The following is a 15,000-nucleotide window of genomic DNA, read 5'->3' as shown; positions in this document are numbered from 1 at the left end:
CAGAGGATGTCAGGACACTCACAGTAAGAACGCCGTGCCATAATCCTGCTTCTCTCTTGAAGTCCAGGACGTTGGTTATGGTCTCCGCTGCACGTCAAAAAAGACACATTTTGTCAAAGTCAGAGGGGCAAAAAGGGATTGAGATCATCACAACAATATCCTGTTACAATATAATTAACTCCGACGCTGCGATTCTTCAGTAGCACAATCTCATGATGATACTCGTTAATCTCATGATGATACTCGTTAATCTCGTTAATCTCATGATGATACTCGTTAATCTCATGATGATACTCGTTAATCTCATGATGATACTCGTTAATCTCATGATGATACTCGTTAATCTCGTTAATCTCATGATGATACTCGTTAATCTCATGATGATACTCGTTAATCTCATGATGATACTCGTTAATCTCATGATGATACTCATTAATCTCATGATGATACTCGTTAATCTCATGATGATACTCGCATTACCTTTTACAAATTGCAATTTCCTTCATGAAACGTAAAGCCTGACCTTGATAGTAGTGTGCAGCACGAGTGAATCACCAAGTTCACAAACAGGCCTGCAGGCTCTCTAAGAGCTGCTGCTGCAGTTAGGAGTTATTTAGGCTGAAACTGGGACACTGGTGGAGAGGATGCATCTCTCTCTCTCTCAGTATACTTGATGCAGGTCTGCACAGTTACACTTATCAAACTAGACCATAATTCTACTCTGATGGGACGGATGAGCAATACAATAATAGGGACATTCTATAGTATTCTAGACTAGACTATTCTCCAAACAAAAGTTTATTCAAAATGCCAGGGATGCATGAAAATATATTTTGGAAAACTGTTACTGTGTATAAAGGAAACCCTAACAAGGGAATTCCAGCAATCAAGCCTAATCCATACAATTTATTTTCCCATTTTGCTAGACTTTCATTCATATTTTGTGTCCAAAAGGCAGGGTAAACAACCAAATCATTAATTAGGGCCCCAGTACTGGAACACCTCAAATGGATTGGAAGTTGGAAACCCTAATTAATGTTTGGTTGCACCTGTGTTGCTTCCTGCCTTTTAGACAAAAAATGACTGCTGTGAAAAAAGGCCTATACCTATCAGATCAATAGACCGTATTCGATTGACGTCACTCACGTACGGGCACACCCACCACCGCCATGTTCTTGACATAGCGCAGCAGCTCTTAGTGACAGCCTATGTAAGAGCAGCGTTTATAGGAAGCTAGCCGCCGTTAGCGTTACCTGTATCGTTCCAATTGTGTTCGGATGGTGACCTGCGTTACACACGGCTGTAGTAATGACAGCAATAAAGTCCCCGTGGTTTGTTTCTATCTCTACCGTCCACAGACGTTGAATGGAGCGAGACTGAGGATACGTCAGCAGCACAGGAGATGTGTGGATAGTTAGGAGAGACAGGTGAAACTTTCTGACAGCTCCTCACAGCAAAGTCTGTTCACCTCGTTTTTTCTTTTGTTTATTATTACAGGCATTAACGGCAGCATACAAACAACAACTCTGGGTTTTTTATTGCTGTCATCACTATTTTGTAATGGAACAGAAACGACAATAAGGCCGTTACTATAGTTGTCAGCTGCAGGACGGTATGTCAACAATATGGCGCTGTCCGGGGTTAGCGAATAAGGTCTATACTACAAAAAGTAATGCAGGTACAATTGTGGAGCTTGAATATCAAAATGATTGCTTCTTACTGTATCATTTAGTGAATGGAGCAGCTGTCACAGGGCAGAATGCACTACAGTCATTTTTCTTTTCTTTTTTACAATTTTCAGAACAAAAACAGGCTCAGACAAAACAGAACAAAACAAAAACAAAAAAAAATATATATCAACATTCCAATGTTACAGCGTTGTGCTATCAGCCACATCAAGTGCTTATTGTGCTTGTAAGAGATGTGCATGGGATCCCATGCAAGGGGTCCATGAAAAGTCAGCTGGGAAAGTAATTTAGGATGCCTCACTCACCCTCAGTGTAGCCACAGGCCTGAGTCAGAGCGTGACAGTGAGCCAGCATGGCTGAGTGGGACACGCTGATCCCCATGGTGCTGCCTTCCTTGCTGGTCTTGTACTGGATATGAGAAACACCAAACTACATTTGAAATGGTTTCACTCCAAAATTAGATATCTACTCTTACAAAATGATTGATAGCACAAAATGAAAACAAATGACAATACTTTGTGATGTAAAGGTAATTTAAGCGCTTGGTTGGTAAAATGAAAGTTTCTTCAGATCCTCAGGATATGGAATGAACTTCCACTTTCTATTCCAAACTAGAAACTCATGATTTGTTTATTTCTACGTTGACAACAAGCAAACTGCACTGACCTCTATGTAGGCTGTGTCATTACTGACCTCTATGTAGGCTGTGTCATTACTGACCTCTATGTAGGCGGTGTCATTACTGACCTCTATGTAGGCTGTGTCATTACTGACCTCTATGTAGGCTGTGTCACTACTGACCTCTATGTAGGCTGTGTCATTACTGACCTCTATGTAGGCTGTGTCATTACTGACCTCTATGTAGGCTGTGTCATTACTGACCTCTATGTAGGCTGTGTCATTACTGACCTCTATGTAGGCTGTGTCATTACTGACCTCTATGTAGGCTGTGTCATTACTGACCTCTATGTAGGCTGTGTCATTACTGACCTCTATGTAGGCTGTGTCATTACTGACCTCTATGTAGGCTGTGTCATTACTGACATCTATGTAGGCTGTGTCATTACTGACCTCTATGTAGGCTGTGTCATTACTGACCTCTATGTAGGCTGTGTCATTACTGACCTCTATGTAGGCTGTGTCACTACTGACCTCTATGTAGGCTGTGTCATTACTGACCTCTATGTAGGCGGTGTCACTACTGACCTCTATGTAGGCTGTGTCATTACTGACCTCTATGTAGGCTGTGTCATTACTGACCTCTATGTAGGCTGTGTCACTACTGACCTCTATGTAGGCTGTGTCATTACTGACCTCTATGTAGGCTGTGTCATTACTGACCTCTATGTAGGCTGTGTCACTACTGACCTCTATGTAGGCTGTGTCATTACTGACCTCTATGTAAGCTGTGTCATTACTGACCTCTATGTAGGCTGTGTCATTACTGACCTCTATGTAGGCTGTGTCATTACTGACCTCTATGTAGGCGATGTCATGACTGGCTTCTCGTACTGGAGGATGCCAGTCTTTAGGAGGCTTTACAACATGTTTCCCATCAGTCACAAACCACAGCAACCGTGGCCAACCTGCACAGGAAGACACATCAAATCAGTTTAACCTGCACAGGAAGACACGTCAAATCAGTTTAACCTGCACAGGAAGACATGTCAAATCAGTTCAACCTGCACAGGAAGACACATCAAATCAGTTCAACCTGCACAGGAAGACATGTCAAATCAGTTCAACCTGCACAGGAAGACATATCAAATCAGTTCAACCTGCACAGGAAGACATATCAAATCAGTTCAACCTGCACAGGAAGACATATCAAATCAGTTCAACCTGCACAGGAAGACACGTCAAATCAGTTCAACCTGCACAGGAAGACATATCAAATCAGTTCACCCTGCACAGGAAGACACGTCAAATCAGTTCAACCTGCACAGGACGACACATCAAATCAGTTCAACCTGCACAGGAAGACATGTCAAATCAGTTCAACCTGCACAGGAAGACATCAAATCAGTTCAACCTGCACAGGAAGACACATCAAATCAGTTCAACCTGCACAGGAAGACACATCAAATCAGTTCAACCTGCACAGGAAGACACGTCAAATCAGTTCAACCTGCACAGGAAGACATATCAAATCAGTTCAACCTGCACAGGAAGACATGTCAAATCAGTTCAACCTGCACAGGAAGACATGTCAAATCAGTTCAACCTGCACAGGAAGACACATCAAATCAGTTCATCCCAGTGAAACAATGCATATGCAGATGGAGAAGTATTGTACATAAGCCTTAACCATGAAAACACAATAAAAATAACAACACACTGTAAAATAACAACACACTGTAAAATAACAACACACTGTAAAATAACAACACAATGTAAAATAACAACACAATGTAAAATAACAACACACTGCACCTTTGAAGGTGGCCACCTCGCCCGTCTGGGCTTTGGGAAGGCCTTTCTGACAAGCGTCGGTGGTCAGCGCCAGCGTGACGCCACAGCTGCCCAACAGAAAGCCGATCTGCTGACTTCCTGCATCCTGCGGGACCGAAAGAGATGAAAGGATAAAGGTCATACTAACGCACTTTGCACAAATATACTGTGAAGGCTAATTTATACTCCATTTCATACGAAAATAAATGCGTCCGTTTCAAACGGTGTAATCGTCACTGCCCACATACTTGCACTGGCACTGCGAGACTAGTATCATGTTAAGCAATACATCCACCAGTGGGCAGTAGAGAGTCGAATGTGTGAGAGTGTGTGTGGTTCTGCTGCATTTCATGCATATCCGTAAGCTTTCAGATGACGGACAGAAAACGCACGAAATGAACGCAGAAGAAGACGGACAGAAGGCTCTGTCTTTAACGTAGAGTATAATTGGGCCTTATCAGTTACCCCGCACAGAGATGAATTATTAACACCTCAAAAGGTACAAGCTGTCAATAAGCTGCTCTTAGGTAAGTGGGAATTGTAATGGAGAGAAAGAGAGAGAGAGAGAGAGAGAGAGAAAGAGAGAGGAGAGAGAGGAGAGAGAGAGAGGAGAGAGAGAGAGAGAGGAGAGAGAGGAGAGAGAGAGAGAGAGAGAGAGGAGAGAGAGAGAGAGAGGAGAGAGAGAGAGGAGAGAGAGAGAGAGAGATAAGATGATGATGAAAAAGAGCAGTCTTGAGAGGACATCAAAGAATCAGCAGGTAAGAAGGCGGAGTGACGTCCGGTCACTATTAACCCTTGTACAGTGTTGGTACATTTTGGGCTAGTGCAGTGTAATTTTCTGTGTGCGCATTGTTATAAATGTGATATAAATGGTCAAATGGCGATGAATTTTGAAATTGGGTGGGGGATTGGGGCATATATCAAGGATTTTCACACTTCAGTGCCTCAGCTCATTTTTGGCCCCGGGAATCAAAAATGTTTACTGCATTTATGTTATATCCAGAAATGAATAGATAGATTCCCCATTGAAAACCACTATAAAGTGCAAAAAAGTGCTATTTTTGAGCTCCAAGACACTTTTTACAAAAAAGCATTTTTTTATGACTTCCTCCAGATATTTTGGACATAAGGCTTCAAAATTATGGTTTTTAATATTTTTCAGCAGATTGCAACATTTTCTCATGTATGGCATGCATCTATAAAGTGCAAAAAAGTGCTATTTTTGAGCTCCAAGACACTTTTTACAAAAAAGCATTTTTTTATGACTTCCTCCAGATATTTTGGACATAAGGCTTCAAAATTATGGTTTTTAATATTTTTCAGCAGATTGCAACATTTTCTCATGCATCTATTGCAATCAATTTAGCTGGTTTCTGTTTGTGCTGCATTATGGACCACTACAGCCCAATGGAATAAATAATTTCAGCTAAAATGGTGTTCATATGGATGTGTGTGTGTGTGTGTGTGTGTGTGTGTGTGTGTGTGCGCGCACACACACACACACACACACACACAAGCAACTTGAGCTGTCCCCCCACCCCCCCACCAAAGCCCCATCCCGATGTGTCCTGATCATGCACATACTAGGCTAGACAGAGTCTGTTTATGACCTGCATCAGAATGACAGAATGCACCCTTGGCCGGTCAAGGAAATGGTCAATTACTAAAAACTGGCATTGAAAGGGTTGAAATTCTGAAAAGTAATGAACATTGAGACATGAGATTGAGCAAACATGAGATTGAGCAAAAAAGGAAAAAAAGATTCTCCCTCTATTGTTGTTGAGGCCAAAAATGGTTAGTACTTGCCCAGAAGGACTCACTCTAATTGCCCAAAAATGGTGAATTAGATGGTCTAAAAAAATATACAGTGCATTTTTTTTTTAAATTGTCACTGAATAAAAAGTAACAATGGAACAAAATAAATATTGGTAATAATCTTTTACATAGACCCCACTGTGATAATCCCACCCAAAAACATTCCCTTTGGATTATATTTTGTGCAGAGATTGTGGAAATCTGTAAAAGCAGCAAGTGAAACTGTTTATAGTCAAGACAAACTGGCTTATAATGGGTTACATTTCTGAAAATGAATAAATATTTTTGGTATGTATAGCTTCATCTGAAGGTAAAATGTTTGAAAGAAAAAAGAAAAAAGTTTTTTTTTTTTTTTTTACCATTCTTATCATTAGAAAAATAATTAGCCAAAACAGGACAATGGGAGGGGCATAACAATGAAGGGTAAGTATTAGTTAGCAGTGTACAAGGGTTAAAAACTCCACCGCTGAGCCTCAAAGCCCAATCATAGCAGGGATGAAATCCAAGATCTGACACACACACACACACACACACACTACCCACACACACTGCACACACACACACACGCACGCACGCACACACACAAATTACACACACGCTGCACAAATTAGCTTACAGGCTTTACTCCCGCTGCGCAAACCTTACTGTGCATGAAAGAAAGAAAAAAGAAAAAAGTGAGAGATATGGAGTGGGAGGGAGAAAGAGAGGAATGGAGAAGGCAGGGAGGCAGGGAGTGAGAGAGACAGAAAGAACGAAAGAAAGAAAGAAAGAAAGAAAGAAAGAAAGAAAGAAAGAAAGAAAGAAAGAAAGAAAGAAAGAGGAAAGGTACAGAGGAAATCAGTGGCAGTGAGTGAGTGTGTTTCTGGCCTCTGATCTAATATTTGGACTGGCATCACAAATCATTTCACCTCACTCAAATCTCATTCATTACAGCACAGCATCTGCCAACAGCCAAGAGCAGCATAAACATTCAGCCTGTATAACTAATATATAACTCATAGGGATGACTTTGTTTCAGTTTGAGCTGATGGACGGCCTGGAGACTCCAGTGCATCCTACTGCTTTGCAATTAGTTCAGAGATAATCAATGAGTGCTTGTACAGTTATAGTCACACAACAAACTACCAAACCAGCATCTGGTGTTAAGCAAATAAGCAGGGATATGGAAATAAATATTCAATCTCAACAATCAAATGCCCTAATTATCAGACTGTTCTGAGGTCTGATCTGTCATTCAGTCATTCAGATGTCCTTCCAGTAGGGGTCACTACTGCTCTTCAGTGGCTACACAGGGCAGTTTCTAAATGACTTATTTTGTGAAAACAGCAGGTGAAGCCAGGCTATTTGTAATGTCTGAGTCTCTAATAGTAGAACCCCTAAATTAATAGGAAGATACAAAAGTCTGGCGATGAATCAAAGGTTTAGTAATGTATGTAATGACAACTGTCATGAAGATGAATAGCATGTTTTGTTTGAGTGTAAAAACTGCCTGGCTAAATATTTTGTAAATCATCCATCCATATTTCAACTTATTCTGTAACTGCAGAAAGACATGACTCGTACCAAAGATCTATTCTGGTAGTTTACCATTTTGTTTGTACTCCATACCACAATGTGTGGTCTAGAGCAGGGGTTCCCAACCTTTTTTGTGCCAAGGACCGGTAGATACATGGAAAAAAAAGTTGTGGACCGGTTGTCAATTTTAATGGTTTTAGTTACATATATACTTACTCACCAGGTAGCGACAAAGGGTAAATAACAGCCTTTTGTGTTGTACTGTATGTAGCCTACAGTATTTATGTTTTTGTTTCAACTACAAACATAAATAAACGTCAACTTGAAACTATGTTTCAACTACCACACACAGCCTATAATATTATAGCCTATGTTTATAAAAAATTGGCCCGGTACCGGTCCGCTGCACGGGGGTTGGGGACCACTGGTCTAGAGAGTAAAATAAAATCTGAATCTGGGAGGGGGGGAGTTAGTTTCACTTTGTTACTCTGTTACTGGATGGTTAGCATGCAGCCTGCTCTGTTACTGTATGGTTAGCATGCAGCCTGGCGCTGCCGTTACCTTTCTGGTGAGCGGCACCTCGATGGGCACAGGCACCAGCTCGGCCAGCAGACAGCCGTAGAAGGCCACCATGAACATCACAGGGTCGTTGTTGGGGAACACAAGGGCTACCTGCAGGAAGATCACATGAACACTTTGGCTGTCATAGTCTGCATTCTGACAGGAAGACATAATGTCAGAGATTTATTTTTACAGCAAAACACTAGATGGTAAGAGGGAAGTGCAACAAAATATAGTGAACAAGATCTGACACCAATCATTTGCTTCCCCTTGTAGGTCAACATAGTCATATTATCCTATTATAAAAGGGAGCATGTAGACAATCTCTGTTCTCTCTCTGTTTACATTTTTGTCCCACTGATGATGTCATCAGTGATGTCATAAATCCCTGATGATGTCACTTGAGCAATTGTGCTTTGTGACATCACTGATGATGTCATCAGTGACATCATCAGCATTGTGACATCGCTGATCAGTGATGTCATAAGACACTGATGATGTCATCAGTAATGTCATAAGACTGATGGATGTAAACTTAAGGGGCACACACACACTCGCACACATGTAAACTTAAGGGCAATAACATTTTGTGAGCAACACACACACACCTGCGTGCGGCAATAGAGCAGGCGAGGCCACGCAGCAGCCGAGCTGGCAAGCCCACACAGTGGGCGAGCCTAGGAATCGAGAGCGCGAGATGCCTAGTATTTGAAAATGGGACATAGGATATGCAAAATTCTGTATGGAAACCATGCATAAATATCATAAGCATTTTAAGTGGTTTGAATTGATTCTGAATTCTCTGTTGGGATGAAAATCTGCAAGCCTATTTAGTCTGTTATGCTCCTATCTTGAATGATAAACAATAATATTTTTAGTAAAAATAGATGAGGCACGCACATCCAACACAGTTAGGGTGGGTGCTGCATCACATCCAACACAGTTACGGTGGTGCTGCATCACATCCAACACAGTTAGGGTGGTGCTGCATCACATCCAACACAGTTAGGGTGGTGCTGCATCACATCCAACACAGTTAGGGTGGGTGCTGGATCACATCCAACACAGTTAGGGTGGTGCTGGATCACATCCAACACAGTTAGGGTGGGTGCTGGATCACATCCAACACAGTTAGGGTGGTGCTGGATCACATCCAACACAGTTAGGGTGGTGCTGCATCACATCCAACACAGTTAGGGTGGGTGCTGGATCACATCCAACACAGTTAGGGTGGTGCTGGATCACATCCAACACAGTTAGGGTGGGTGCTGGATCACATCCAACACAGTTAGGGTGGTGCTGGATCACATCCAACACAGTTAGGGTGGTGCTGGATCACATCCAACACAGTTAGGGTGGTGCTGGATCACATCCAACACAGTTAGGGTGGTGCTGGATCACATCCAACACAGTTAGGGTGGTGCTGGATCACATCCAACACAGTTAGGGTGGGTGCTGGATCACATCCAACACAGTTAGGGTGGTGCTGGATCACATCCAACACAGTTAGGGTGGTGCTGCATCACATCCAACACAGTTAGGGTGGTGCTGCATCACATCCAACACAGTTAGGGTGGTGCTGCATCACATCCAACACAGTTAGGGTGGTGCTGCATCACATCCAACACAGTTAGGGTGGTGCTGCATCACATCCAACACAGTTAGGGTGGTGCTGGATCACATCCAACACAGTTAGGGTGGTGCTGGATCAAATAGTTACTTACAAGATAAATAATGGATCTGTACACCACTGGAGCTCCCGTGTAGTTTTTTTTATTTCTTTATAAATTGAGTGACGTTTCGAGCCAGTCGGCAACAATAGCTTTTTACATCTGTTTTCATCTCTTTTTTCTTTCTTTTTCTAGCACTAACTTGTTTGTAATACAGGTGTGATCTAGGAATCAAAGCTCATTTGCTGCAGCACAGGAATGTAACATGTAACTAACCTCATGATGTCTGCATTACCGCCCATCTATTTAACATACGGTCATATTTCTATTGATATTTCATATTGACTTACCCTGTCTCCAGGCAGAAGTAAAGGCTCGTTTCTGCTGCTCAGCTTGTTAAGAAGAGTGTAGGCCAGCTTCTGACTGCGGGTCCATAGTTTACCTACAGAGGAGTACACACACTGTCAGCTATATCATATGATTTAAACACCTGTGGATCAAAGCATACATAAATGATAGCTCAGATCAACAATTGATTAAAAATAAGGCTGGCAGAGTCTTCTATAGAGACAATTCATTGTATTCACGAGTTTCATGTTGAGACCGTGGGCACTTCCATGACACCCTCCCTCCCTGTTTCCAGCTGCCGGTTGCCTGTTTCCGCCCAGGACCATTCATAGCGAAACAGACTGAAAATAATCATAATAATTGTTGTGACTTTGTACCTACCTATGTCTTGTAATGATGCCCCCCAGCATAATCACTTCACACGTGCATAATTGTCAGGCTGCTTTTGTATATAAGAAATTGGGATAAAATAAGCCAAACGTTCCCACTCTTTGACAGCGGCGCGCACCTCCTTGCTAGTGAAAAAAATGTAAACAGGAAGTCGACAACCGGCTACCGCTGGGAATCATGGGAAAAGTAAGTCCAGGAAAAAGGTGAAAAGTTAGTGATTTGTCCAGGGTATTGATGACAGGGAGTGTTGAAAGATGATATACCCCCCCCCCCTCTCCTCATTTGGCAAAATTAAAGTGAAACATTGCTTCCCCCCTGCTGTTCTCCATTGTTACTTCTGGACAAATCACCCACAGGCTCATAAATCAGACCTACCGTAGGTGAGTGTGTAAACAGGTTCATACATCATACTGTACCTACCGTAGGTGAGTGTGTAAACGGGCTTGCCAGCGTTGTCTAGTCCGGTCAGACAGGGGCTCTTGGGCTGTGTGGTGCCCCAGCGTTGTAAGGCCGCTGGCAAGGAGGGAGGCCAGTTGGTGACGACGCCCAGAGGATCTCCTTCCAGGGAACTCATCTGCTGGCCTTCTGGCTTTGGCTGGTTGGGATCTGGCTGCTGGACTAAATACACAAGGAGGACAGTGTTTCCCACAGGATTTAGAGTATTTGTGGTAGGGGACCGCAGACCCCCTAGGGGGGTGCGGGTGCATCCCCCCCGCGAGATTTTTTAAAACATTTTAAAGTAAAATGCATGAATTTGGTGTACTTTGAGAAAGCTTAAGAGCAAAATTAAAAGGCTACATCTATGAAGAAAATGTCATCATTACTGTGCTGTGGGGTTACAATAACAAACTAAATTTCTCCCTATAGGTCAGGGATACTCAACTTGCTTTGCCACTTTCGTGAAATGATAGAAGGCGAGGGGCCAGTTAATAAACAAACAATATACATTTTTCTGTAGCGGATTGTAGGTTTTTGGGGTGTCAGCCGGAGTTTAGGCTGACAGTGTTGTGCACACCGGATAGTTAGTTAGGTTAAGTTACTTAGGTTAAGTACATACATAAGTGCCTGGGTAGCGAGCAGATGGCGGTGACAATTTAGCAGCTAAATCATAGATTATTTAAAGATATTCCATATTCCAGACTGAAATGCTATAACAGAAGTATTGGCCAGAATGACATGAACATTTATTGGACACTTATTCAGCGGATATCTTGCATGTTGCGTTCAGGTGCACTGTAAAATAAAAAATAAAATAAAAAAACTTTTTTTTTTTTTTTTTTGGTCAACATCTTTTTGTGGCGGTCCAAATCCTTTTGTGGCGGCCCGCCACAAATTCCTTTATGTATGGGAAACACTGGAGGAGGAGGAAGGGACATGAGTCGATACAGTTGAAACGGTCACTGGGCAATTTTTTCTGGCAGAGTCAACTGTGTGTTAGTCTCTCCCCAGGCTCAAATATTACATTGAATCGCTGCGCTCTGCATACTACATAAATGAGTCTGTGCCACTTCACAGCCACTGTTGGTTTTTGAAGGCGGGTTAAAATTGAATGAGTGACAGGTCGTAGCACCGATGAGAGAGTGGTTCGAAAAATGGGCTGCGCCTCCCATGTTGTCTAATCGCAAAGTCGTTACTGATTGGGGATGACTGAATCCACCACTGGCCAAAAACTGGCCAAGTGAACGGTTTCCTCCCATAACCAGCTGGCTGGGGGAAAGCGTCCCAGACCCAGAGAGAGATCTGTAGCATGCAGTAACACTGCACTGCTGCCTGTCTGAGCTGCAGTGTGTGTGTGTGTGTGTGTGCGTGCATGCGCGCGCGCGCGCGTGTGTGTGTGTGTATTTCTGGACTGCATGCTGACAGAAAAAGAGCTGTTTCAGGATAAGGAAGTGGGACAATGGCGTGCTGCAGAGATGACGCATGGGTGTTATATGATGTTGTCCCTGCTGTGTTAGGGGACATTCAAACCAAAAGCGTTTTTGGAGCTGCCAGCGTCTTTCTGAAATTCATTCTCTATGTAAGGACGCGCTAGACGTGCTCCTCTTTTAATGAACGCACCTGTTGTTTTTGGAGGGGCGCTGTGGCCGTTTTAAAGCTGAAAAAAGTTGAACATTAGAGGAAAAGCGCGCTGCTCGTCTTTTCCACTCGTACCTTCTCTCCTCCCGAGGGATTCTCAACCTCTGCTGCTGCTAGAATTGGCAATAATCTGGCTTTCGTGTTGACAGTGAACAACATCAAACAGACAAAACTAGCTGGCTACCGTCCTTGTGGTCGTTGTGTTCTGATCTGTACTGCACGCGACTACAGGGGGAAATAAACGGAGGGCACAAAAAAAACGCTCCGTGCGCTGTGTTTTGTGCACAATGGAAGCGCTCTCAACATGATTTTCATAGTGTTCTGACTGAAAAGAACGCGTTTGGTGTGAATGTCCCCTTATGGAGGACAACCCGGAAGTTAGCATCGCCCTGGGTTCCCTCGTCTCAAGGTCAATTGTATTTTTTTAATGGGTTTTTGGTTTATGATACTTACAGATGTTATTATCCAATTTGGTCAATTCCTTGTTGATTGTATTTAAATATGACATTTGTAATGGATGTAAGGGGTGTGGTTTTGGTATTGTGTGTGGGGGCGGCTTTAGCTCAGGAGGTAGAGCGGGTCGGCCAATGACGCAAGGGTTGGCGGTTCGATCCCCGCTCCCTCCCGGCTGCTGTCGCTGTGTCCCTGGGCAAGACACTTAACCCTCCTTGCTCCCGATGGTGTGTAGGCACCCTGCGTGGCAGCCTGCCGCCATCGGTGTATGAATGGGTGAATGTAGACTATCTACTGATTGTAAAGCGCTTTGGATAAAAGCGCTATATAAATGCAGACCATTTACCATTTAAATGTTCATTTCTGTTTTCGGGCCTGAGGACCCCCTCGAAAACGAGATGGTGCATCTCAATGAGTTTATCCTCCTTTTTTTTAAGCTTTAGTAACACCTGTCTTCTTCTCTGTCCAGTGACTGTTACCTCTCTCTCTCTCACCTCAGTCAGTCTGGTGTTACCTCTCTCTCTCTCTCACCTCAGTCAGTCTGGTGTTACCTCTCTCTCTCTCACCTCAGTCAGTCTGGTGTTACCTCTCCCTCTCTCTCTCTCTCACCTCAGTCAGTCTGGTGTTACCTCTCTCTCTCTCACCTCAGTCTGGTGTTACCTCTCCCTCTCTCTCTCTCTCACCTCAGTCAGTCTGGTGTTACCTCTCTCTCTCTCACCTCAGTCAGTCTGGTGTTACCTCTCTCTCTCTCACCTCAGTCAGTCTGGTGTTACCTCTCTCTCTCTCACCTCAGTCTGGTGTTACCTCTCTCTCTCTCTCACCTCAGTCAGTCTGGTGTTACCTCTCTCTCTCTCACCTCAGTCTGGTGTTACCTCTCTCTCTCTCTCTCTCTCACCTCAGTCAGTCTGGTGTTACCTCTCTCTCTCTCACCTCAGTCTGGTGTTACCTCTCTCTCTCTCTCTCTCTCACCTCAGTCAGTCTGGTGTTACCTCTCTCTCTCTCACCTCAGTCTGGTGTTACCTCTCTCTCTCTCTCTCTCTCACCTCAGTCAGTCTGGTGTTACCTCTCTCTCTCTCACCTCAGTCTGGTGTTACCTCTCTCTCTCTCTCTCTCTCACCTCAGTCAGTCTGGTGTTACCTCTCTCTCTCTCACCTCAGTCTGGTGTCACCTCTCTCTCTCTCTCTCTCTCACCTCAGTCAGTCTGGTGTTACCTCTCTCTCTCTCACCTCAGTCTGGTGTTACCTCTCTCTCTCTCTCTCTCACCTCAGTCAGTCTGGTGTTACCTCTCTCTCTCTCTCTCTCTCTCTCTCTCTCACCTCAGTCAGTCTGGTGTTACCTCTCTCTCTCTCTCTCACCTCAGTCAGTCTGGTGTTACCTCTCTCTCTCTCTCTCACCTCAGTCAGTCTGGTGTTACCTCTCTCTCTCTCACCTCAGTCAGTCTGGTGTTACCTCTCTCTCTCTCTCTCTCTCTCTCTCTCTCTCACCTCAGTCAGTCTGGTGTTACCTCTCTCTCTCTCTCTCACCTCAGTCAGTCTGGTGTTACCTCTCTCTCTCTCTCTCACCTCAGTCAGTCTGGTGTTACCTCTCTCTCTCTCACCTCAGTCAGTCTGGTGTTACCTCTCTCTCTCTCTCTCTCTCTCTCTCTCTCACCTCAGTCAGTCTGGTGTTACCTCTCCCTCTCCCTCTCTCACCTCAAGCTGTGTTCACACCGAGATATTTATTTTTCGCTCTGTCGCTTGATTCAACCCTTTGGAATCGCTCTGTCGCTCTGTTTAAATCGCTCATCAACAGGCACACGAATTAACGGACATGTGGGGGCTATAACGTTACGCAATGTCATGATATTTGTCCACTACGAGCCACTGTCATTGTTTACAAGCTAAAGCCTATCAGCGTGCTCCTAATGCGAGCTCCATACCGGTAGTACAGACTTCACTTCATGTCAGCTGTCAGCCTGTCAATGTGGTTTGTTGCCACACAATAAACCAGCGGTTTGTTCCAAGCCAGTGTGATCCTTGACTCACTCTCACACG

General features: G+C 43.8%; 1 protein-coding gene across 4 annotated transcripts in view; it reads right to left on the bottom strand.

Annotated features, from left to right (window-relative positions):
* The window catches only part of dip2a (disco-interacting protein 2 homolog A), a gene marked incomplete at its 5' end in the record, with an annotated part of 240,814 nt that overhangs the window by 37,382 nt on the left and 188,432 nt on the right, over positions 1-15,000 (bottom strand). For all 4 annotated transcript variants that reach the window (XM_083642068.1, XM_083642065.1, XM_083642067.1 and 1 more), the window contains 7 exons: positions 23-87; positions 1,994-2,096; positions 3,165-3,274; positions 4,122-4,245; positions 8,031-8,141; positions 10,051-10,142; positions 10,859-11,056. In XM_083642068.1, coding sequence (XP_083498194.1) covers positions 23-87; positions 1,994-2,096; positions 3,165-3,274; positions 4,122-4,245; positions 8,031-8,141; positions 10,051-10,142; positions 10,859-11,056 — 803 coding nt within the window. The remainder of the gene's footprint in view (positions 1-22; positions 88-1,993; positions 2,097-3,164; positions 3,275-4,121; positions 4,246-8,030; positions 8,142-10,050; positions 10,143-10,858; positions 11,057-15,000) is intronic.

The sequence above is a fragment of the Poromitra crassiceps genome (genome assembly GCF_964638095.1).
Source record: "Poromitra crassiceps genome assembly, chromosome: 8".
Lineage (NCBI taxonomy): Eukaryota > Metazoa > Chordata > Actinopteri > Beryciformes > Melamphaidae > Poromitra > Poromitra crassiceps.
The sequence above is the reverse complement of the archived record's forward strand: the minus strand, read 5'-3'. Positions and strand labels throughout refer to the sequence as shown.